The 24,779-nt window shown below is 50.1% G+C and overlaps 1 protein-coding gene across 15 annotated transcripts in view; it reads right to left on the bottom strand.

The window, feature by feature from the left end:
* Window positions 1-24,779, bottom strand: part of Slc38a10 (solute carrier family 38, member 10) — a 49,794-nt gene that overhangs the window by 19,530 nt on the left and 5,485 nt on the right. For 10 of the 15 annotated variants that reach the window (NM_001376915.1, XM_221195.10, XM_063269248.1 and 7 more), the window contains exons 3-10: window positions 20,228-20,273; window positions 19,264-19,357; window positions 17,499-17,642; window positions 16,278-16,402; window positions 12,774-12,876; window positions 10,571-10,753; window positions 7,556-7,667; window positions 6,910-7,016 (exon numbers count right to left, since the gene is read on the bottom strand). In NM_001376915.1, the coding sequence (NP_001363844.1) occupies window positions 6,910-7,016; window positions 7,556-7,667; window positions 10,571-10,753; window positions 12,774-12,876; window positions 16,278-16,402; window positions 17,499-17,642; window positions 19,264-19,357; window positions 20,228-20,273 (914 nt within the window). Of the gene's footprint in view, window positions 1-6,909; window positions 7,017-7,555; window positions 7,668-10,570; window positions 10,754-12,773; window positions 12,877-16,277; window positions 16,403-17,498; window positions 17,643-19,263; window positions 19,358-20,227; window positions 20,274-24,779 lie in introns of those variants that run through there. The other 5 variants (XM_063269250.1, XM_039086218.2, XM_039086217.2 and 2 more) reach the window with 3 other exon arrangements.

Here is a 24,779-nt window from a genome sequence, read left to right on the forward strand (position 1 = left end):
AACACCCTGACAACAGCACCTAAGGGAGTAGGGGTTTACTTTGGCTCACAGTTTCAGGGTACAGTTCCGCATAATAAGAAAGGCCTGGTAGCAAGAGTCTGAGGCAGTTGGTCAGCTGCATCTAGGCAGGAAGGTAGGGAGATGGCTGCTCCTGCTCAGCTCACCTCCTCAGTTCTATGATGCCTCAAGACTAGGGATAGCCCTGGCTCACTCCTGGAGTGAGTATTCCCATTTGATTGGGAATGGAGATAAACCCTCACAAACATGTACCGTGGCTAACCTAATCTAACCCATGAAGGTTGTGCCTAGTTTCTCAGGCGATCATGGGTGCTGTCAAGCTGACAACTGACACTAACCATCATGCCATCTCTAGTCTTTTTTTTTTTTTTTGGTTCTTTTTTTCGGAGCTGGGGACCGAACCCAGGGCCTTGCGCTTCCTAGGCAAGCGCTCTACCACTGAGCTAAATCCCCAACCCCTCTAGTCTTTTTTTTTTCCCCTTCAAGACAGGGTTTCTCTGTGTAGCCCTGGCTGTCCTGGAATTCACTATGTAGACCAGGCTGGCTTCGAACTCAGAGATCCACTTGCCTCTGCCTCTTGAATGCTGAGATGAAAGATGTGTGCCATCATCACCCTGGCTGCCATCCTAGTCTAGAGTCACCAACTTCTCTGAGAGTGGGCTATATGGAGTTACAGCCTGCCATGGCTGCCCAATGCTACATGGGTCTTGCACATCACTGGCGTGAGAAGAGCAAACTTCCACGCACAGCATCTGTGAGGCAGCTCAGTTGTAAAATGCTGCTGTATAACCACGAGGATCTCTGTTTAAAGCCCTAGTAACTGGGTAGGGTCCAGGTTCAGGGAGAGAAAAATAAGGTGCAGAATGGTAGAGGAGAAGATACCATTGGCCTGAATAGACACACACACACACACACACACACACACACACACACACACATGCATACATGCATACATACACACACATACACATACACATATACACACTTGCATACATACATATACACATACACATACAAGCATGCATACATACACACAAACATACACATATACATACATACACACACACCCTACACACACACACACACACGCACAAACACACACACATATACATACATATATACATACATACGTATACATACACACTTGCACACATACATATATACACATATACACATACACATACAAGCATGCATACATACACACAAACATACACATATACATACACACATGCATACATACACACACATATACATACATATATACATACATACGCATACACATATACATATACACACTTGCATACATACATATATACATACACACATGTAGACATACATACACACATACATACACTTACAAGCATGCATACATATACATACATACATACACACACACACACACACACACACACGCTCCAACCCCCACATTAATAAGTAATGGCCTGGGGTGGATGGAACTGCCTTTAATCCTAGCAATCAGGAGGCAGAGGCTGCCTGGCCTACACAGTGAGTTACAGGACAGCCAAGGCTACATGGTGAAATCCTATTCATAAAACAAAAACAAAGCTGGCAGTGGTGGTGCACACTTTTAATCCCAGCACTTGGGAGGCAGAGGCAGGTGGTCCTCCAAGCTCAAGGCCAGCCTGGTCTACCTCTAGGACAGCCAGGGCTACACAGGCAACCCTGTCTTAAAAAAAGTAAAAGACAAATGGAAAGTCTTGCCTAAGTGAGTTGGTGGCAGGTGAAGTGGGTGTGACTGCAGGTAGAGGAAGAGCAGCACACCCTACACATCCACCCTGCACAGCAGAGCATTAGTAGGAAGAAGAACAGAGACTGCTCGTTGCTCTTCTTGCTGTAACTAAGCACCAGACAAAACAGCTTAAGCCCAGAAGGCTCATCAAGGCTCCAGCTGGGAGAAGGCAGGTGGCAGGTCACACTGACATCATCAATCGGCATCAATCAGGCGGGCAGACCTGAGTCCTGGTGCTCCGCCCACTCACTCCTCTCTAGTCAGCCCCAGACCCCAGGCCTTGGCCTTGGGATGGCAGTTAGAGGCTCCTCCCATATCAATCAAGCCAATGCAGCCACGTCCAGAGGGTTGTCTCTAACGCGATTCTAGATCGTGCTGACAAACAATATTAATCATCACAGAGACACACCCACACCAAAAACAAAACAAAACAAGCCAACAAGCCTAAGAGTGGATAAAGCTAAGCTGAGCAGAGCAGACTAAAGCAGCTATAAAACCACAGACACATGGAGCAGGCACTCCACAAGGTAAAGCATCAGCGAATCAGTAAAGCCTCAGACTAAAGAGCAGACTCAAGGGCTAACAGGATGTAAATCTACAACTAGGAATTACTGCACCTTCCTCAGAACTGGTGAGGTTCTTAAAAATACAGACCAGGAAGCACACTTTAACCCACTGCCAGGAGCTGAGACTCTCATGTACTTCAAAGAGTTTCTGAACCCCCGACCCCCCGATATCTGGGAATTGTTAAGGTTTAGATTTGAAGCGTCCCACTAAAGGTTCGTGTGCTGCATGCTTGGACTGACTGGTGACACCGATCACTGAGTGAGAACAGGGTCACAAAGGCCCCGCCGTCGTCAGGGGATGAACCAATCCGCTGACACGGTGGCACTGACACTGGTGGCATCATGGAGCCCGTGCTCCTCCGTCCTCTCTGCTTCTTGGACACCATAGGTGAGCAGCCTCTGGCACTCTGTAACTCAGACCTAAAAATGAGTCCAAGGTCCCCACCAAAACCCTGAGACTGTGAGCCTAAATCCATCTCTCCTAAGTCTCTCTCACAGGCAAACGCAGCGATGGAAAGTCTAAGTGGCTGAGGGCAAGAGAAGACGTCAGTGGGAATCAAACAACGGCGCAGAGCTGAGCGATGGCTCAGCTGCTAGGAGCACACGCAATGCTCTCAGAGGCCTGAGTTCGCTTCCCAGCACCCGTGTCAGACAGCTCACAACACCCTGTTATTCCATTTCCAGGGGAGGCAATGCCTCTGCTAACACTGTACTCAAACACACAAACCCACATATACACACATAATTCAAAATCATATAAATATTTAAAAATATTAGGAAAATACTGCCAGTTGGAGGTGCTATCACCTCTACAATTTAGTCAGCAATGACAATGTCAGCAATAATTCTAGAGCAGGTCAAGCATGCAGAGGAGCACTGACGGCGAGGAGCACTGACGGCGAGGAGCACTGACGGCGAGGAGCACCTTCAAGAGGGAGAGAGTGTTCACCTCCCAGTACCAACCATGGAGGAAAAGCACAAAGGCTCAGCACATGAAACAGGCAAAACAGGTACAGGAGGGACCGGCACACCAGCCAACAAAGGTCCCCAAGAGCCTCAAACAGACAACAGGGACTAAGAACACAGCAGGGGACAGTGTGGGTCAACTGGACAGCCACAGGAGTCCTGCGTCACTTAGGTTGGTCCCAAGTGGGGTGAAAGATAAAAGCCACCAGAATAGATCTTCAGAACCTGGGACAGGCAGGTGTCTCTACTTTTCTTAAATAGAACCAAAAAGCACTAAGGAGAAAAAGCCAATAAACTGGGCCAAAGTAAAATCCAGAACTTCTGTCACCAAAAGATGTCCAGTGCCACGTAAAGTAAACCTACATGGATCACCCAGCACCTGGGCTACAAAGTCAGTTCCTCTTGTTTCAAAATGCAGTGCCATCAAGACAGTCAGTGGGTTAAGGACACATGGTTCAGTTTCCAGCACCCACACGAGGCTCACAATTGCCTAGAACTCTGATTCCAGGGGATCTGACACCTTCTGGCCTTCAAGGACATTAGGCACACTCATAAACATCCATTAGTTTATGAATAATAAATTTTAAAAATGTAAGTGGGGCCACTGAGATGGCTCGTCACATAAAGGTGGACACTGCAATGCTTGACAATTGGAGCTCAATTCTGAAATCCAGATGGTAGGAGAGAAATGGCTCCCACAAGTCCTCCAACCTCCACAGAGAATACATGCTCACACCTGTACACAGGTACATCAATGTAATTCGCGGGGGAAGAGATGTTCTTAACAAAGAAAAAAGTGGCAGGCTGTGGCAAGTCCCAGCACTTGGGAGGCAGTGGCAGGCAGATCTCTGAGTTCAAGACAAGTATGGTCTACGAGTGAATTCTAGGATAGCCAGGGATACACAGAGAAAACTCTTGCCTTTAAAAACAAAATAAGCAAACAAAAGAAAGAAATATATATATATATATATATATATATATATATATATATATATATATATATATATATATAAAGAAGCCAAACAAGTGTAAAGTATTATATTTGAAAAAGAAACATACATAATCCATTAAAAAGTCTCACAAAACAAACAACAACAACAACTACGACTACTGGCCATAAATCACTGGTCGATGGTACTGCACACCTCTGATCCCAGCAATCAGGAGGCAGAGGCCTGACTGGTCTACAGAGGGAGTTCCAGGACAGATAAGGCTACACAGAGAAACCCTGTCTCAAAAACAAACAAACCGACCGCTGCAGATCACCTGAGTAACAGCAAGGCCCTCATGCAGTGACTGTAGCCATCACAGGACAGACATCATGAAATGCACCAAGCTAGAGCCACCAGAAGAGACAATGGTAACCTTTTTTATTTCTGAGATGCAGGGTCAGAAATGAGAGGGACTCCCAGGGAGTTTGGGGGTGCTAGGATATCCGATTTGGCCTGGAGGGTTTCTTCCCGGGTCACGCTGCCAAACTAAGTGAGGCTGTATGTAAAGACTGTTTTCTACATGTGTTACACCCTTCTTCCATGTATGTGCATGGAGAGGCCCAAGGCTATCGCTCGGTGTCCTCCTCTGTGGCTCTTCACTTTACTGAGGGAGGGTCTCTTGCTGAGTCTGGAGCTCTCTGATGCAACTGGTCTGCTACCAGCCTGCTCCTGCTCCAGGAGCACTGCCTCTGTCTCCAGTGCTGTGACTCTGGCTGCTCTGGGAGCACTGCCTCTGTCTCCAGTGCTCTGACTCTGGCTGCTCTGGGAGCACTACCTCTGTCTCCAGTGCTCTGACTCTGGCTGCTCCAGGAGCACTGCCTCTGTCTCCAGTGCTGTGACTCTGGCTGCTCTGGGAGCACTGCCTCTGTCTCCAGTGCTCTGACTTTGGCTGCTCCAGGAGCACTGCCTCTGTCTCCAGTGCTGTGACTCTGGCTGCTCTGGGAGCACTGCCTCTGTCTCCAGTGCTCTGACTCTGGCTGCTCCAGGAGCACTGCCTCTGTCTCCAGTGCTCTGACTCTGGCTGCTCCGGGAGCACTGCCTCTGTCTCCAGTGCTGTGACTCTGGCTGCTCTGGGAGCACTGCCTCTGTCTCCAGTGCTGTGACTACCGGCTGCTCCTAGAGCACTGCCTCTGTCTCCAGTGCTGTGACTACCGGCTGCTCCTAGAGCACTGCCTCTGTCTCCAGTGCTGTGACTACCGGCTGCTCCGGGAGCACTGCCTCTGTCTCCAGTGCTGTGACTCTGGCTGCTCTGGGAGCACTGCCTCTGTCTCCAGTGCTGTGACTACCGGCTGCTCCTAGAGCACTGCCTCTGTCTCCAGTGCTGTGACTACCGGCTGCTCCTAGAGCACTGCCTCTGTCTCCAGTGCTGTGACTACCGGCCGGCCACCATGCCCACGAAGCTTTCACACAGGTTCTGGGAACCGGAACTGCAAGCCTCATCCGTAGCTGCACACATGCTTTACGCACTGAGCCACCGTCCAAGCCCACACTTTACTTCTTAAACATCTACCAGTACACATCAATAAGAAAGCACACAACAGGGGTTGGGGATTTAGCTCAGTGGTAGAGCGCTTGCCTAGGAAGCGCAAGGCCCTGGGTTCGGTCCCCAGCTCCGGAAAAAAAAAAAAAAACCAAAAAAAAAAAAAAAAAAAAAAAAAAAAAAGAAAGCACACAACAGGGGTTGGGGATTTAGCTCAGTGGTAGAGCGCTTGCCTAGCAAGCACAAGGCCCTGGGTTCGGTCCCCAGCTCTGAAAAAAAAGGGAAAAAAAAAAAGAAAAAAGGAAACACACAACAATCCCCTAAAAAGGAAGCAAAACCACAGGCACTTCAGAGAGAAAGAACCTAAGTGGCCTGAGACAGTGATCCCACTCTCTGTGGAAGCCAAGGAAAGTGCAGATGAACGTGCAGACACCTTGGAGTTCCGACCTCACCAGGCACAGGGCGGGAGGTCCCTGCTCTGACTGGAGTCTCATTTCTGGAATACCCTCTCATGCAGGAAACACCTGTGCCAAAAGCTAGAGACGCCTAAGTGGGAGATAGGATTATGGACATTCCTTATAGTGAGCTCCTCAGGATACAGCTAAAAAGAAACAAACGGCGACACTGGCTGCTCGCACCTGTGGTAGAGGAGCAACCTGCCGTGGGTGTTAAGCAAGAGCAGAAAGCTACATTACCAAAACACAGACAGAAGAGCTGGAGCACACCCACACCTGCGCACATGCATCGTCTTCCTAGGACACCCACTAATCCAGCAGTGGTGCTCTCTGTGGGAATGAGTATCTCCTGGAGGGGACAGCTGAGTAAGAGTGTCAATAGTTTTAGTGTCATGTCTTAGGAAAGGAAGGGAAAGTGTCCTCTCTGGGGAAAGCCCCGACACACATGGGGCAGAGACTGAGCCACCTGTGTGGCCCACTCCTCACATCTCCTGACCAAGTATTCTTTGTGATAAGACACTAAGAATGAGTTGACAGAACCTGTCTGAAGAACCTGGGCTGGAGACTATTTTGCTACCTCTCCCTGACTAGTCTGACTGGCCAAGGGCTAGGCTACCTGGTGGGCAACCATCATCTTCATCCGGGGGACAGGTGCAGATGGCCTAGAGGAGGACGCACTCACCTGGGCTGAGGGGGCATTCTTGTGGGCTTTCTTATAGATCAGAGCCGGGCAGATGAAGCAGATGAGGCTCCCCATCGTTGCTCCTGTGAAGCCAAGGATGGTTTCCACTACAAAAGAACAGACAGCACCGGGTGACTGGGGGACTGTGCTCATGGGAATAAGAATGACAGGCCACTGTAGAGGCTGCCTGAGTGCCAACGGACAGACATCTGCTGTGTCCAGGGGGCTCCACCATCTCCGCCTTTCTCCTCCTCCTCATACACTACAATGTCAGAGCAGGGTATTGTTAACAGCTGACCTTTAAATGGCCAACCACAGGGGCTTTCCACATGCCCCAGTATACACTACCATCACTTGGCAAGTGCCCTAGTGCCTTGCCCTAAGAAATGTGTAAAAAGGAGACAATGGGCTAGCTGGCTAAAGCCATTGCTCCTGTGTTTGGTGATACCAAGCTACGACGGGCCTGCTGGGGAATGGGTATGACCTTGCCTTCTAGGCACACTCAGATACTAGAGAAAACAGCATGAGACCCCGGGAGTATGGGCCACAGTCATGGGCCCTGGGTCCCCCATACAACAAGAATGGAGCAAAACTAAGGGCAGGGAAGAGGCAGCAGGGCTAGTCACTGCAGACGCTGTCCACGCACCATTGGGGATCATGACGCCACCGACCATGGTTCCGAACACCACCGAGAGGGTGAGGACTTTAAACCGGAGTGGGGGCATGTACCCTCCTGCAGCAAAGGTTCCGTCTTTTTGCTACATGAAAGAAAACAAAAACAACCAGATTTGAAACGTCCGCTTTCCAGTGGCATACCACCACAGAGCTCTGCCAGGCCAGCCTATCTCTGCACGGGCCGAGGGCACTCTCCTGGAGGGGACTGTTCCGGTATAATCAGATTCAGCACAATCAGATTTGGCTGAGCAGCTTGAATGGAAGCCTACAGAATGCCAGGCAGCCATAAGTGCTTTACTCCCAACAGGGGCTGTGCATCTTACAACGGTTTTGAATGTTAGTATTACAGTCTTTTTTGTTTTTGTTTTTGCTCTTACAGCAAAGACAAAACAGAGTCTTAGACACACAAGCTGGACAGTAGAGTTGACTCCAGAGGGACAGCCCTGTTGAGTGAGTCAGCTTCTCGTCAATGTGCAGCCTAAGAGTCCCGCACAGCCTGGTTCAGATCCTGGCTCTGGCAGCACCAGCTGTGTGCCTCTGTTTCCCCACTGACAACAGAAACCTCTCCCCATCGAGCTGTTGATCCTCATATGAACAGACACACAGGAAGGTTTGACTAGCATAATGATCACTCCTGAGCTAGGAATAACTGAGCCTCCCAGAACTAGAATTTCTAAGTAATTTATTTTCATAATAGATATTAACCCAGGATAGACTGAAGCAGCTACAGCTGAAATCTTTCATTGAACAAGGATGACAGTTTGAACATAGCCCAGGAACCCCAGGTACAGCACACTGGAAGTTAACTGAGAAATTCTCTAAAGGAGGAAGCAGGAACCTGTGTGGCAGATATTCCTGAGGACAAGCAGAAAAGCCATCAATAGGGAGAACATCTACAAGAGATGCTGTAGGTTTCCATGAATACAGACAGGCTTCCAGTACATCCACTGAAAACAGAGGAAAGGGAAGGGAATGTAACACTGTAAACATAAAGACAGACAGACAGACAGACAGACAGACAGACAGACAGACAGACAGACAGACAGACAGAGGGAAGCAGCCACATGAATGTGAAGGAGAAGGCTGAGAAGCAGGCGAACTGTTTTTCAAGACAGGGTTTCTTGGGTGAGTCTGGCTGTCCTCGAACCCCTCTATAGAACAGGCTGGCCTCAAATGCACAGAGATCCGCCTGCCTCTGCCTTCCAAGTGTGGGATTAAAGGTGTGCTCTACCACTGTCTGGTGGTGAACTTACTTAATACTTCTTTTTGTTCCATTGTTGATGTTTAACTTTACAAAAGAGATGGCCTCTAGCCCTTGGGAGACAGAGACAGGTAATTCTCTTTGAGTTCAAAGCCACCTTAGTCTGGATATCGATGTCTAGACCAGGCAGAGTTACATAGTAAGACGCTATTTCAACAAAACAAAACAACTTTGCAAAAGATGGGGTACATTATGCAAAAACTGCACTAACGCTGCTCCAATCTGAAACACAGGCACACACCAAGCTCACATTAGGCAATGAGAAGTGTCAGGAACCCACAGGCCAGCCTGTACAGCAAGGACGGGCTGCAGCAGAGTGAGTCTATGGCCACAGAGCTGCTTTCACCTTAGCCCCTCAAAGGACAAAGTCCTAAATTCTACTTTGCATAGCATCCAGGTACGTAAAACTAACAGGTACACAAGAAGCTAGCATGTGAGGGGCACTCTGCCTTTGGCACTGGACCTCTGCTGTCATTGCCATGACTCCAACAGGTAGGAGCTCTGTGCCAGTTGTTTCTACTGAAGTCTACATGCTAGGACCAGCACCATGTCCCTCAACCTAAGTGTTTGAGTGATCCTATAATTCTGACCACCAGGAGTCCTGGCTGATCAGGTGAACCATGTCTAAAATGTTGGACACTGGACCGAAAGCTGCCATCACAGACAGAACCCAGACTCAGGAACGGGCACCCTGTGAACAAGGGTGGAAAGCTGAGACAGAGAGGCTTGATGGACACGAGGCAACCCCAGGGCAAGCAAGGACCAGAGAGCCTTTAGTTTCACACACACACACACACACACACACACACACACACACACACACACACACACACAGCACAAGTTCATCTCACAATGCCAGCTATGATCAGCATCAGCCAATGTGATCAACGTGTCTCTGCAGCAGCCTCCCCAGGACTTGAGGTTGCTAGCATTAATGCTGCCAAATCCCAGATATGACCTGAGTCACCTACGCAGCTGGCTTGGCCCACAGGTCACTCTTATATGTTCTTTTTACCCAGGTTAATTCAAGCCACACCTGGTCAGGGAGCTGGAAACACAGCTCAAGAGGAGTGGGTGGACTTTAGCATACATGAGGTCCAATCCCTAGCAACAAAGGAAAGAGAGAAAAAAGGAAAGGAAGGAAGGAAGAATGGAGCTCTATTAAAGACTTCCCAAGAGGAGAAGAATGGCTCAGTAGGTAAAGACACCTTAGTTTGATCCCCAGAATCCAAGAGGTAAAGAGAGACCTGGACCCTACCCATTTCCTCTGACCTCCACTCACAAACTATGACATGTAAGCCCCACTACCATCACTAAATAAAAAGTTAAATTACATACAAACAACACAAGCCCAGTTTCAGCTGGGTGTGGTGGTACACACCTATGATCTTAGCACTCAGAAAGCAAAGGCAGGAGAATCTTGAGTTCCAGGCCAACCTGCAAAACATAGCAGACTCCCCTCAAAATAAACCAAGACTTCATTTCACTTGAAGTTTGTCTGGACCAGTAAGATGGCTCGGCCGGTAAAAACACTTGCCATGCAAGCCAGACAATCTGAGCTCAACCACTGGGGCCACAATCGGAGAATCAACTTCTAAAAATTGTTCTGACTCTGACTTACACACGCACACACATGCACACAGTTTATTTCTAACTAGGAAATGCTCCACCTACCACTGTCATGAAAACACAGAGCTAGCCCAAGAGAACGGAAGAGGACCATACCTGCTGCTCAAATAGCAGTGTGTTCAAGGCCTGTCTGCAGGGCAGAATCATCATGGGGAAGCCGACAGCCACAGACATCACAAAGCCCACTCGGATCATCTCTGTCACCAGGTTGGAGGGGAAGTGTATCAGCACGTTGCCTGTGGTGGCATCAGTGAAGCTGACGTAACCAAAAAACCCCACCTGTGGGAGGAGGAGAAATAGCAATGTGGCCAGCTCTGTCTCTGCCAGTCCACTACCAATCACTCTCTGACTGCCTGTCTCCCCGTCTGTCTGTCTGTCTGTCTTTGTCTCAGACCTGCCAAGGACAAAAGCACACTTCAGCACTTTAGTCCTAAGACTCCCGATGACCAGAGGTAGACTACTGTTGACATGCAATGTCAGTATAACTTCAGAACCATAAATGAGGCAAAAATGAAAGGGAAGGTTCTAGAAGGCCTCCTTCAGAGGAGCCACTCTTAATCTGGTTTCAAACACTATCAGGAGCTGGGTGTAGGGGCTCAGGACTATGATTTCAGGTTTCAGGAGATATAAACAGGAGAATGGAGACAGTTCCAGGCAAACCTGGGCTACACAGTAAGACCCTGCCTCAAAAAAACAAAACTGAGGGGTTGGGGATTTGGCTCAGTGGTAGAGCGCTTGCCTAGGAAGCGCAAGGCCCTGGGTTTGGTCCCCAGCTCCGAAAAAAAGAACCAAAAAAAAAAAAAAAAAACTGGAAAAAAAGTCAAATAACTGTGGGGTTAAGAGGACAAAAGAAGGGGTTGGGGATTTAGCTCAGTGGTAGAACGCTTGCCTAGGAAGCGCAAGGCCCTGGGTTTGGTTCCCAGCTCCGAAAAAAAAAAAAAAAAAAGAGGACAAAAGAAGGGGCTGGAGAGAGATGGCTCAGTGCTTAAGAGCACTGACTGCTCTTCCTAAGTTCTGAGTTCAATTCCCAGCAACCACATGGTGGCTCACAACCATCTGTAATAGGATTTGATGCCCTCTTCTGGTGTGCATGAGGACAGCTACAGTGTACTCATACATTAAAAATAAATAAATCTTAAAAAAAAAAAAAAAGAGGACGGAAGAAGACCAGGATGATGCTCCCATGACCACTCAGAAGACTATTACCACAGAAAGGGTGGAGCTAAGGCCCAACCCTAGCCTGCTTACATCCTCATTTCTCCCCTCCACGGTTCTGGGAAGCCAGGTGTGGTCTAATCCCTGCTCTTTGGAGGAGAAAGCAGGAGGACCAGGAGGTGTTCAAGGCCTAAGCTACAAGTGAGTTTCAGGCCAGCTTTAGTGACACAGTGAGATCCTGTCTCAGATAGATAGATAGACAGACAGACAGACAGACAGACAGACAGAATGAATGAATGAATGAATGAATGAATGAATGAATGAATGATTGAATGAATAAATAACCTTAGCACCTAACTATATTACCTACAAGAGCCAGGTGGTGATGGCACACACCTTTGATCCCAGCACTTGAGAGGCAGAGGCAGGCAGAGCTCTGAATTGAGGCTAGCCTGCTCTTCAAGGCGGTTTCCCGAACAGCCAGGGCTACACAGAGAAGCCCTTTCCCGGAGATCGGGAGGAACTACTGAAAATGGTCATAATGTTTGTGGATTGGGGTATCTTCTCACTCTGGTATCCCGTGCACCACACACAGTGTAGCTGGCCGCAGCCACCTCAGCAACATTCCTTTTAGTGGGAATGCTTCTCTGTAGAGAACTAACAATGACACGGAGAGAGTTAAAGCACTCTGGAACAGCCCTGGCCAAGATGCCTGAGCTCTTCAGACTGGACAATGTCAACACAGTTGGGTATGGTGGTGCTCACTGTAATCCTCGCACTTGGGGGGCAAAAGCAGGAGGAGCACCCCAAATCTGAGACCAGCCTCATCTACATAGAAAGGTTTCAGGCCAGTTAGGAATACAAAGTAAGACCCTTTCTACAAAACCAGAAAAAGATACGCCATGGTCCAGGAGAGAAGCAGCTCAGAGGTGCCTGTGCCTGGGATGACAATGGAGCCACAGACTGCAGACAAGCATCTCATCTGAGGACCTGAAATGCTCTGGGTCACCACAAACAGTGCACCTACAGACGCTGATGCGGAAAAGGTGAGAGCCAGCGGTACGTCTAAAACCCCTACAGACGGACGCAGAGGCCACACTGGGGCCATGAGTGCATCAAGGAGGGGGTATAGAAGAGTTCCTACCATGACATAGAAGGCGGTGACCACGTTGAGGGAGGAGGCAAATATGGAACTCATGGTCTTCACTGATGGCTCATCCAGGCTGTCGTAGGTGGGCAGGACCTGGCTGTGTAAAGACAAGCGAGTCACACAGACTCTAGACAAGCAGGCTCTAGAGCCTCTCCCGCCCCTCCTAACAACTCCTACTTCTACCAAAATGGTCCAGGCAACAAGCCACTGAACTTCCTTTGAAAAACACTCACTACAGAGCAGGATTCCTGGTGCCAAGGTCACTAGCTGGGTGACACCACAGACAGCTGCACTAAGACCCACCCTAGAAGGTTCCACGTAGATCTCTTTCCAGTGCTTTACAGCCAGCACTGTGCTGTGCAAGTGCAAATGTGCCTGGGCAGGGAACAAAAGCAAATCTGAGGAAGGAGCAGACAGCGAGCCAGTGCAGCCCCACTGCCAGGGGATGCGAGTTAAACACACACAAGTGGAGCTGTTGCAGCCACCTCAACACCACCAACAGACACAAAGGTGAGCACAGACAAGGTCAGCACACTTCCCACATAGCAGCCTCTCACCGGTATGATGAGAAAACTGGATTGTGTCCTGGGCCTGGTGCCAGGAGTGTGCTGCTGCTGGCCAGGTGGGAGGGACCCAAGTCACCAGCAGGACAGGGACATGAGAGCATATCTGAGGACTTGAGACAGGAAAGCCAACTGAGAGGAACATGCGGGACCTGGGCACCTGCACAGTGTGGGGACCCTGACCACAGAGAGAGGACATAGAGCAGAAGAGGGGCTGTATCTGGGATGGTCCAGGCTCAGACACTCATTAAAGAACTAAGCTGGAACAGGAGGGACGCCTGGGTGCCTCCTTCATGTACTTCCCCGGTAGCTATGGCCTTCCAGGGAAAGACCAAAGGCATAAAGGAAGCCAGACTAGGAACAACCAGGGAAGTCACATGGGGTGGTGTATGCGTACAACTGCACACACATGCTGGAAGTCACATGGGGTGGTGTATGTGTACAACTGCACACACACACATGCTGGAAGTCACATGGGGTGGTGTATGTGTACAACTGCACACACATGCATGCTGGAAGTCACATGGGGTGGTGTATGTGTACAACTGTACACACACACATGCTGGAAGTCACATGGGGTGGTGTATGCATACAATAGCACACACATGCATGCTGGAAGTCACATGGGGTGGTGTATGTGTACAACTGCACACACACACATGCTGAAAGTCACATGGGGTGGCGTATGCATACAACAGCACACACACACATGCTGGAAGTCACATGGGGTGGTGTATGTGTACAACTGCACACACATGCATGCTTGAAATCAGCAACTTATGAAGAGAACAGAATACAGATCAAGGGAGCCCTACCCAAAAAAATGTCCTTAAAAAGTCCAAGAGAAGCAAGGAGGCATGCTACTTTGATCAAGAAGCAGGCAAGAATAAGTGGGAGGTCTGGCAAAGCGAGGCTGAGATCCCTGTCCACCCCAACCTCACAAGTCAACCTCAGCACAAGAGGCCACCACTGCTGTCAGCTAGAAGAAAAATAGGCAGCAGCATCCTACACAGCTTCAAGGACACAGAAGGAAAGCTAGCACGAGCCCTGCCTTAGCCATGAGGTGGCAACAGCTTCTCAGAGCCAACTAGTCACAGCAGGAGGCTCATGTTGGGGGGAGCTTGAACCACATGCATGTGCACATACGAAGAGGAACATATGTGCATACAGGCAAGGGCACTGCAGTGCTGTGAAGGGGAGACAGGGTGTGCCTGGACACAGTGGAAAGGCTGATCCACGGGCTTCCATCCAATCCCAAATATCCCACCTTCGGAGAGCACCTTCTGCGGCATCAAACAATTCCTGAGGTAACCTCACTATACCTAGGCTAAAAGTGGGGTCTAAGTGCACTCTGTCCCACAAAGGCTTTCTATGCTCAATGTGGCCATTTCTCTGGACCCATGATGACAGTTCTGCATAACACAAGATTCAATGACCAGGAAATAAGATCAAAAGGACCAGACGATGACAGCAAGAACTATCCCAGGCACAAGGTAAGGAACCGGCTGCCATCCCAGCAGACAGGCCCTCTAGTACAGGCCACCAAGAGAACTGTTACCTCACTAGCAAACATTCCAGTGCTTGTAGCCTGGGGACAGTATGTGACAACACAGAGAAAGAGGGCACATTGAAGGCCCCTAGGTCTTCCTGGAAGGGAGACGAATCCTCTACTTAAGACAGTGAGTGGCGTGCTTCCCTCCTCCTGGAACCAGAAACCTGCACTAAGAACCAATCCACAGATGTGCACTGCCTGCTAGGCAGGCACCATCGAGGAAGCCCAAACGAGGTCTTATTTTTTAAAAAGCAAACACGCAGGCAGAAAGGACAAGTGGTAACTAGGTACACTGCACAAGAATGTAACTTCTGTCACCAGTGATAATGGGGACATTAAACAGCGAGGCTGGAGCACGTTCTGGCAGAGACAGAGCTGCCAAGAGGAGCCGGTGAGTGGGAAACGACGATCTCGCACGTGGGTATAAGCACAGCAGTGTGAGCAAATTCTCTCTGCCACACCAGTTTACGATTGGCACAATTCATGCCCACTGACACCACAGGAGGGGGTCTTCTCTGCCAGCCCCCCAACACACTGATGGTCTTTTCTCAATGATGTCGGATTCGCGCTTGCTGTTCCCACCCAGGCATGCGTCACTAGCTCCTGCCACCGCGGTGAGGAAGGTAGGTAGCGCTGCTGCTGCTGCTGCCGCTGCAGCGATGGTGGAGCAGCCCGTTCTGTGTTCACAGAGCCCCGCTTGCCAGAGAGCCCGCCCATCTGCCCGCCCGCACACACAGGACTCAGATACATCCGAGCAGCAGCCTCAAGTCAATGTTTGTGCAGCATCTTCTTAAATATTCTCAGAAGAACAGCTACATTCTGGCAAAGCACTCAGGACTCTTCACAATTAGATGGCTGTTGCTGCTGCACCCCACAGCCAACTCTCCCCTCATGGGATCTTCGAAACTAGGTGCCCTTGCCAGTTAGTCCTAGCAGTAGTTTATTTCCTGGTTAGCACAGAAATCCCCTCAGCCTAGAGGATCAGGCCACACTAGAACAGCCATCTCTCCTCAGAGAACAGGCCACACTAGAACAGCCTTCTCTCCTCAGAGGAACAGGCCACACTAGAACAGCCATCTTTCCTCAGAGAACAGGCCACACTAGAACAGCCATCTTTCCTCAGAGAACAGGCCACACTAGAACAGCCATCTCTCCTCAGAGAACAGGCCACACTAGAACAGCCATCTCTCCTCAGAGAACAGGCCACACTAGAACAGCCATCTCTCCTCAGAGAACAGGCCACACTAGAACAGCCATCTCTCCTCAGTGACCAGAATGGAGAAAAGCAGGGTGCTGCCCACACCTTCTCCCTTCACCACCACCCCCTTCCAGGCCACACCCTCAGCCCCACCCTACCCCTTCTTCCACCTCATCGGTACTTACGACTGACAGGCAAAGGACATGCCAAAGATGGGGACACAGCGGAAAACGCCTTCCCAGCGAATGTAGCTGACCCGCTGCAGCCACTGCCCACTAAAGAGGCCATGCTTAAAAGAGGACAGCACAATCTAGACCAAGAAGAGAGTAGGACATGGGGTCAGGAGACAGCGTGCAGCTTTGTGCACTAGAAACTGTCCCGCAGAGGAGGTACAGGAGGTGCAGCTCTTTTCTACATCAAAGCAGGCTACATCCTGTACCTTTGCACTGTCTGAAGGGGCAGGGGCTCCACCTCACCCAAGTTCCTGGCCCCTGGCTTATAACTCAGTCCATACATGAAGCTGCTTGCATACTACTGAGGGATGTATCCATCTGCAGGCGGGGTTCTGCACACAGTGGAGCAGCTCCCATACAGCAGCCTCGCAGTGGAGAAAGAAGCAGAACCTCACTCACTAACTCAGCCCTGATCCCTACCTGTCTCTAATTCCAAGGAGCAGTCCCCTCAATATGGGCATATCTTTATTTCCTTGCCCTGACAGACAGACACAGGCATGTTTCGGGAGCTCATCCCACTGAAGATATGGCTAAGAGTAAGGAGGTAACTGTCATTGGCTGGTCCCCAGAGAGCCAAGGGCATGGGGAGACCATGGCTGCAGAGAAACCTACAGTCAGACCAGTGCACGGCTCCTGAAGGGACACTTGGCCCCTGCTCTCAGGAGCACAGCGTCTTCCTGGCAAGTGAGGGTGAACCCCAAGGTTCAGCAGGGTCAAGCAGCCAAGGCTAAGGACTCTGGAGGAAGTCCTCACCTTCATCTTCCAGATTGTCCCCAACAAAGCTCATTTAAAAAGATGACAGCTGGTGCCACGTGACAAAACACTAGCTCATACACATAGCTGGTTCCACATTCCACATTCCACACCAAAGACCTTCCCATAAAACAAACAGCCACTTCACTCACTTTCCAGAGCCTGGGTAAAGGGACTATGGTTTCGAAGCACCTTCTGTAGCCTGCTGCCCACCTGCCCTGCCTCTGGTGCTCCCTAACCAGGCCTACATGCGGCCTTTGCAGCATTACAGTAACTCTACCACGAGACTCAAAGCCACTTTCCCACAATCCCCCACAAGGTAGCTGATGGCTACACCAGACTAAGGCCTAGACACTCATGGTTATGGGAAGGACTAAGCCACAAACCACCCCCTTAGCGAGCAGTGTCTGCGGTGCTCACCACAAACATGAAGACAGTGTAGAAGAGGAGTGCCATGGCACTGAAGGACTGGATGGAGGCCATCATGTTTCTCTGCAGGCTGAGTGGGAGGACGATGCACAGGGATACTGCAAAGAGCAGGAATACACGGAAGGTCCTGGTTACCTGGAAGGGAATCAGCAGAGTCCTCATGCTCTAAGCCCAGAGCTTACTCACTGCCAATTCTCATCTCATCAGTGTTGCCAGGGCAGGAGCCACTACAGGCTGGGAGCAGTGAGGCCTTAAAACAGAAGGCGGTGTGGTCAAGTCTGGCACGTACAGCCTGAAAGCTCCCCTCTCAGTAGCTATGTGGATCAAAGTTCTGAACGCCTCTGGCCCTGCATGGGCCACACAGGCTCCACAATGAGACGAGTCAGGGCAAACCTGTCAGTGTTAGAACGTGGCAAGAGCACGCAGAACTGCAGTGCTCTCGAAGCACAGGCGTGTTTCGGGAGCTCATCCCTCTGAGAGATGGCACAGCTGGTACCAGTGGCTGGTGGAAGGAGTCACCAAGTCTCCACACAACCCAGGGCTATCCCTGCCACAGACAGAGACTCTGACCCAGAGACTTCATCACAAAACTCTGGGCTGGCATCTACTGGCAAGCATGGTCTGGGGATATCTACCATCTAACTCACTGCAGCCAGCACGTTCGACTGCCTGGGTCCTTCTTCATAGGTGACAGCACAGGCTGGAGGAGGGCGAAGAGCTTCCCCAGCTACAAACACCTGCAACTCTGAAACAACCCCACACTGCCGAGCATGGCACACTGTACATGATGGACAGTGAGAACAGAGAGGCTCTCTGCGGCTCACTGTGTGGGAACCACTTGTGAGGCTGCGGAGGCCAATACTGACCATCCTGCAAGTCTCTCAGAACTGCAGGTGAGATGTCTGGCCCTGTCTGGCCCTGTGTGAGAGACTGACCACAACTCTGCTGGCCCATGGGAAGAGTGGGAGATGGAAAGCCAAAGGGGAAGACACCTTCAGAACATGGACCAGGGCCAGGCTCCCAGGACACTTTCTGGAAAGTTCTCCCACACCATGCAAATCCAACACGTATTCATGAGAAGGACCACCCCTCAGCTGTCACCTTTACAAACTAAAATCCATCTCTACCTATCTATAAACCTATAAACAAATACGAAGGAGTCTTCACAAAAAGGACCCTCCAGGGTCATGTGCCCACTCTCCCCAGCCAGTCACTGGTGACAGCTCTGCTCCCCAGTAGAGTAGGGGAAGAAGGTTGTGTGAGGCCCAGGTCACAGGTGGGACCCTTCAGGGGCAGGGAGGGGCAAGCTGGAGGATGCAGAGCATGTCATAGGCCTGAGAACAGGGCCCTCACACCTTTCTCAGCAGGGAGGGCCCCAATGCCCTGCCTCAATGTACTGATCAATAGCCAAGCACAGAAGCCACATGAGGGCTTGGCCTCTCTCCTTTTGATGAGCAGCACTGGAAGGCTGAGGCATATGACCTGCAGAAGTTTGTCCCATCATACCCCTCCTCCTTGCCTCCTACCTTGTACACTATCAGATTGTATCACAGCCTGCTCTTCCTCTCTCCCTCTCCTGGTACCTCAGACCCTACTCTAGCAAAGTCCCGAAATCCAAGCCAGGGAACCTGAGTGGCTGGCAGACACAGGAAGCTTCTCCAGACCAAGCACACTGGTCTCAGCTGGCTTAAGGAAAGGAGGCATCAGGCAGCAACCACAAGGATTAAAACAGACCAGACATCTAACAGTGTCTTACCTGTAATCCAAGCAGCGGAGCAAAGAAGTTGGACCCCAAGTCACCAATCACGACATAGAAGGTAATGCAGGATCCCAGCATCAGCCCAATCATGCTGTGAAGAAAGATACCCAGAGCTCTGAAGTCACACTGAAGAGGGTGCTGTTTTGTGATCAAAGCTGACTCAGGTACGCCAAGTGTGACACCCAGGACCAGACCTAGTTCCTGGGCTTTGCTGAGTTAGAGGCGATTTTGAATGTCTACATTCATAGTGCTGAGGGATGTCTGGAGCTCTCCATTGCTGGTGGGGTGAGTCCCGAGCCACACTTAACAAGTCTCTATGTTGTATCGTGTTTTCCTTCCATGGGAGCATCAGAAACTCTTTCAGGTACAGTAATATTAGATAAGTTAGAAGAAAAATCAACTGCTTCTAAAACTGTTTTCTTCTGTGTTTACAATTCCTTGATTTGGAAGCCTAAAAGTGTGATTTTGTGACAATTTTTTCCAACTCATTAAAATTTGACTCTCTCTCTCAAAAAAAAAAAGTGGCATTTCAGTTTAGAGCCCTCCTTCTGCGGCAGAGCTGGGGGCACGGTTTCCATAGCAGCATTAAGATCAGCTGTACTTGCGGCAGAGGGTTGTGGAAGGGAGACGGGGAACGGGATAATATTTAAAATGTAAACAAATAAAATGATTAATAAATTTAAAAAAAAGATTAGCTGTACTGAGAGTTATTTCGCAGTCTCCCAAGTCTCTTATTCTCATGGACATCTTAGCGAGACTCAATATGGCTTCCAACTTTGACAACAATCACTGTAAGGTCAGAGTAAACTGACTATTCTGTGAGTAACTCTTCAGAAGCACATTAGACGTTATACACTGTCCACATGGGAAGCACAGCGTTCATTTCCTGACAGACTCTGGCTCCTCCATTGCTGCAGAAACTAGGAAGGACGGACTCAGCGAGGCTGTGCAGCTCACTCACCTGGTCTCCACCAGCATCTTCCCAGCCTTGCCGTAGGCGTGGAATGCTAGAGGAAAGAAAAAAGCTCAGTCCGACAATAACCAACACTTTGGTTAAAAAGCTACCTAGAAAAGCTGTGAGCGGCAGTTTGATGAGCATCCGTCTGCTTGAAGTTTCACAGATAAGGAGATACTTTTTTTTTTTTTTTTTGCTTTTTTTTTTTTTTTTCTTTTTTTTTCCGGAGCTGGGGACAGAACCCAGGGCCTTGTGCTTGCTAGGCAAGCGCTCTACCACTGAGCTAAATCCCCAACCCCAAGGAGATACTTTAAAACTCTGGTGCCAGACTTTCTTAGACCTACCATCCCCAAATGAAACAACATGAGACAAGAGCAAATCAAGGAGACACAGACACAAGCAAGGGTTTCTGTAGTTGTTTCTTATGAAATATTAAGGGTGAAATGAAGTCAGGACCCTGTAAGATACCGGGTTCTGCCCATGGCAGCTATGAACAGGCCTGCTTGGAGCAGTGTGAAAATAGCAGAGGCAGTCCCACTAAGGGACGGGGAAGAGGGAGAACTCAAGAGGGATCCAGAAGGTTCAAGCCCTGCCCCAGAGCCCAGTATTCATGCCCTGCTCCACAAGGATACTGCTGAGGGCTTCATATTTGTTCTGACTGTGACTTACAGAAGGAAGCTGAATCTTTGCAAGCATGGCACTCTGGGGAAGAAGGAACAAGAGCTCTGAGACTTGCCAGTGCCCGGGACAGCCAGCATGCATGACCACAGCAGTGTCCTACCAGGAAGGGATCTCCATCTTTCCTTCCTGAGCCAGCAGATGAGAATAGAAGCTGACTCCACTGGTCCTCACCAGCCCTCACCAGTTATCTGGTCTCCACTGCTTCCCCCATGGTCCAGCCAGATCAGAGCCAAGGGAAGCAGGCTCTGGTCTTCTGGAGCAGCCACAAGCAGTGCATGTGACAGGATGGCCTCGGCCTTGTCACAGCCCCAGCTTCCTGCCTCTTGTTTCCTCTCTTACTCTGGGCCAGTGGCCCTGTGAGGCTGGAGAGCAGGAAACACATACACTGGGTATGAATGAACCAAACAAAATCCTTGTTACTTTTAACCAAGGAAGAGGCACAATGTTGGCAAAAGCCAGACAGTTGGCATCAGCCTCCACTTGGCCTGAGAACAACAAGACTTCAGCCTCCAGGGGTCACTCTGGCCTTTCCCAGACTTAGCTGGGAAAGGAACCTAACATACCCCTCAGGTTCATCTAGCCAGAACTAAAACACACTTTAGAATGTTTTCCAAGGTCTGGATAGGAAATTTCAAAAAACTAAAAACTTTTCAAAAAACTATAGAGGTGATGACATGAACAGCTGTGTGTCATGTCACCAAAAGATCCACTCTAAGCCGTGTGCCAGAACACTCAGCATACGACATGGTGGGCCTGCCAGCCAGAGATGGTGCGTGCCTTTAGGGAGGCAGAGGCAGGCAGCTCTCTGGGTTCAAGGCCAGCCTGTCTACAGTGACTTCCAGGACAGCCAGAGCTTCCCCGAGGGCAGAACCTGCAGCCCATTCCCACTCCAGTCTCACGCCTTACTTCTCTGACAGGAAAGTGGGTCCACCGCACTCCAGACACAGACTACGCTGCCCTGGAAGATGCTATAGGAAAATGGAAGTCACCAGCTAGTCAGAGAGCAGCAGGAGAGGTAGCACTCTCTTCTGCCAGATCCCTCTGAGCAGGACCCAGGCCAAGACTAGGCTTTCTGCCCCCTACCTTTGAGACCTGAGAAACAGGGCCACAGGACGCCAGGTAGAACTGACTCTACCCTCCACCTGTCTGTAACACTCAGCAAGGCAAGAAAGGGGTGCTATTCAAGATAGGGACAGACATGAGAGATAGGGACAGACATGAGGCAGGGACAGACATGAGAGGTAGGGACAGACATGAGAGACAGGGACAGACATGAGAGGTAGGGACAGACATGAGCAAGGCAAGAAAGGTAGGGACAGACATGAGCAAGGCAAGAAAGGTAGGGACAGACATGAGAAAGGCAAGAAAGGTAGGGACAGACATGAGGCAGGGACAGACATGAGAGGTAGGGACAGACATGAGAGATAGGGACAGACATGAGGCAGGGAGGAGGTTGCTGCTCATGACTACCAGGCAGGCACGCACGAGACAGGAACACTGGGCAGTGGCTTCAGTTGAGCTGCTTCTGGAGGAGGTGTAAAGTGGCCCAGCAGCCCCCACTGCTGGGCAAGCACCAAGCCAGCAGCTCCACCAGGTGCACAGTGAACACTGTCGGCCCCAGAAGGCTGCAGCAGCACAGAAACCCATCAGGGAACTCCACTTCACAGTCTTGTCACCAAACCAAGTGGCAGGCACACTGGTCACACTACTCATTCAGCTATCTTGCCCTGATGGGCACTCCTTTAGGCCTATGAAGGGTGAGAGGCACACCAACCATAAGCCATGGTGACACACTATTCACTGATGAGACCTCAGGTGGATGTCAGCAATCTCTACTGCTATGGAAGGCGGCTTCCTCCCAGAGCACACACGCCTAGGGCAGGGTCTAAGAAGAGTTTCCCAGGAGTCACTGATACGTCTCTGTTACCTTCTACCCTGACTGAGAGAACGCACCCCTCAGATTTCCTGTAGCATGCCTGTAGGGCATTTTCTTCATTAATGATTGATGTGGGAGGACCCAGCTCACTGCGGTCACCGCCACTCCTGGACGTCCTCAGTTGTATAAGCAAGTTGAGCAAGACATGGAGAGCAACCCGGTAAGGATGGTAAGGATGCTCCTCCATGGTCTCTGCTTCAGTCCCGGCCCTGACTCACCTCAGTGATGACCTGAGTGTGACCTGAGAGTCATAAGACAAAATAACCCTTTCCTCCCCAGCTGAAGTTGGCCACAGTGCTTTATCATGAACGAGAAACCCTGAAACATCTTCTGAGATGAAACGAGGTTTAAAGAAAGCCACGTTGAGGGCTGGGGATTTGGCTCAGTGGTAGAGTGCTTACCTAGGAAGCGCAAGGCCCTGGGTTCGGTCCCCAGCTCCGAAAAAAAAGAACCAAAAAAAAAAAAAAAAAAGAAAGCCACGTTGAGGGGAGGGGGGAGGGGGATGTTTGCCCGGAAACCAAAGAATTATTATTACGTATTAAATAAATTAAAAAAAAAAAAAAAAAGAAAGCCATGTTGAGTCTGATGAGCTGGGCATGGAAACAGGAGATTTAAAGGAAAAAGAAAAGAAAAAGATCCAAAATCACTACAGCAAAAACAAACTGGTAGCCAAATTCATCAACAACCCCCACTGTGCTACTGTGATTCTGTACTCTGCAGACATTCACCCTCCAGAGCTGGGGGAGGGGGCCATGGGACAGGTCACTGCCACAGCTGCTGATACTGTTAAGACTTCAATGTGAGGAAAAGGCCCCAGTGCTCCCATCGAGTGCTAATAGTAAACAGACTCCTTGTTCAAGACACAACTATCACCCTGGAAATTTTTCGCCTTCTTCCATAGTCTCCAAGTGAGGACAAAGGCCATCTGTCCATCTAATCTACAGAGCACCTGTGCCCATGACCCAACCCAGGGTCCACTCTTATGCATCCACAGACACGGGCCATCTGTCAGGTCTGCTGTACCTTGAGGGAAGGAGGGGCTCACCTTCCAAGCACTCTGACGGGCTGTGGTACAAAGTACACACTGAGGCCTGATCCATCGAGAGAACAAAGGAAAAGAGAAAAGCAGGTGTCTGTCTAGCTGCTAAGAGGGCTCCGCAGTACCTGTAGGACCACCATGGCAGGAGGGGGCACAGTAGACCCTCCTCACTACGACTCTGGCCCCCATACGGTCAGTATCCCCACCTTGGAGACAAAGGGAAACTGGTGCTAAGCTGACAGGTCCAGAAGACTGACTGTCTGGGCACCTGAGAGACTGGGGACCAGGGAGATTGGGACTCCAAGAAATGCCTAGAGATCTGAAACACTCTGGGGACGGGAAGATTGAGGGCCAGAAGACTGTCTGGGGGTCCAGGAGATTGTCTGAAAGCCTAGAAGACTCTATGAGGGCCCACATAGGCAAGCTGGCTTGTCTAGGATCAAACTCGCAAGACCACTGGCACCTGGGAATCTGTTGTTTCCAGTGGTTCCAACGGTCGGTTACAGCTGGAGCCCGGGCATTCACAGGTGGTGTCCATCTGACAGCTTTCCTTGTCTTTCACATCTGGACAAACCGGTTTCACTTCTCAGGAACTTTTGAAGAATAACTGACTGGCCAACTACTGATGCCATGACCTCCCCAGCCCAGGGCTCATACCTTTCAGAACACAGGAGTCTGAAGCTGGAACTTAGGAAAAGACAACACACAAGCAGAGCTCTTAGAGGGAAAGTACCATATACCCAACATGGCTCCACACTACCAAGGGCATCCCCCCAAGAGTCTCACTCCCTAGATTCTAGTAGGGAATGCTTCATCCGGTAGGACAAAACTAGGCCATCTCAGTGTGGGCCAAGTGAGGCAGCCTCCCTTCCTCAGGTAGCAGTAAAAGACAGAACATCATT

Source organism: Rattus norvegicus, chromosome 10, assembly GCF_036323735.1.
Source record: "Rattus norvegicus strain BN/NHsdMcwi chromosome 10, GRCr8, whole genome shotgun sequence".
NCBI classification, from domain to species: domain Eukaryota; kingdom Metazoa; phylum Chordata; class Mammalia; order Rodentia; family Muridae; genus Rattus; species Rattus norvegicus.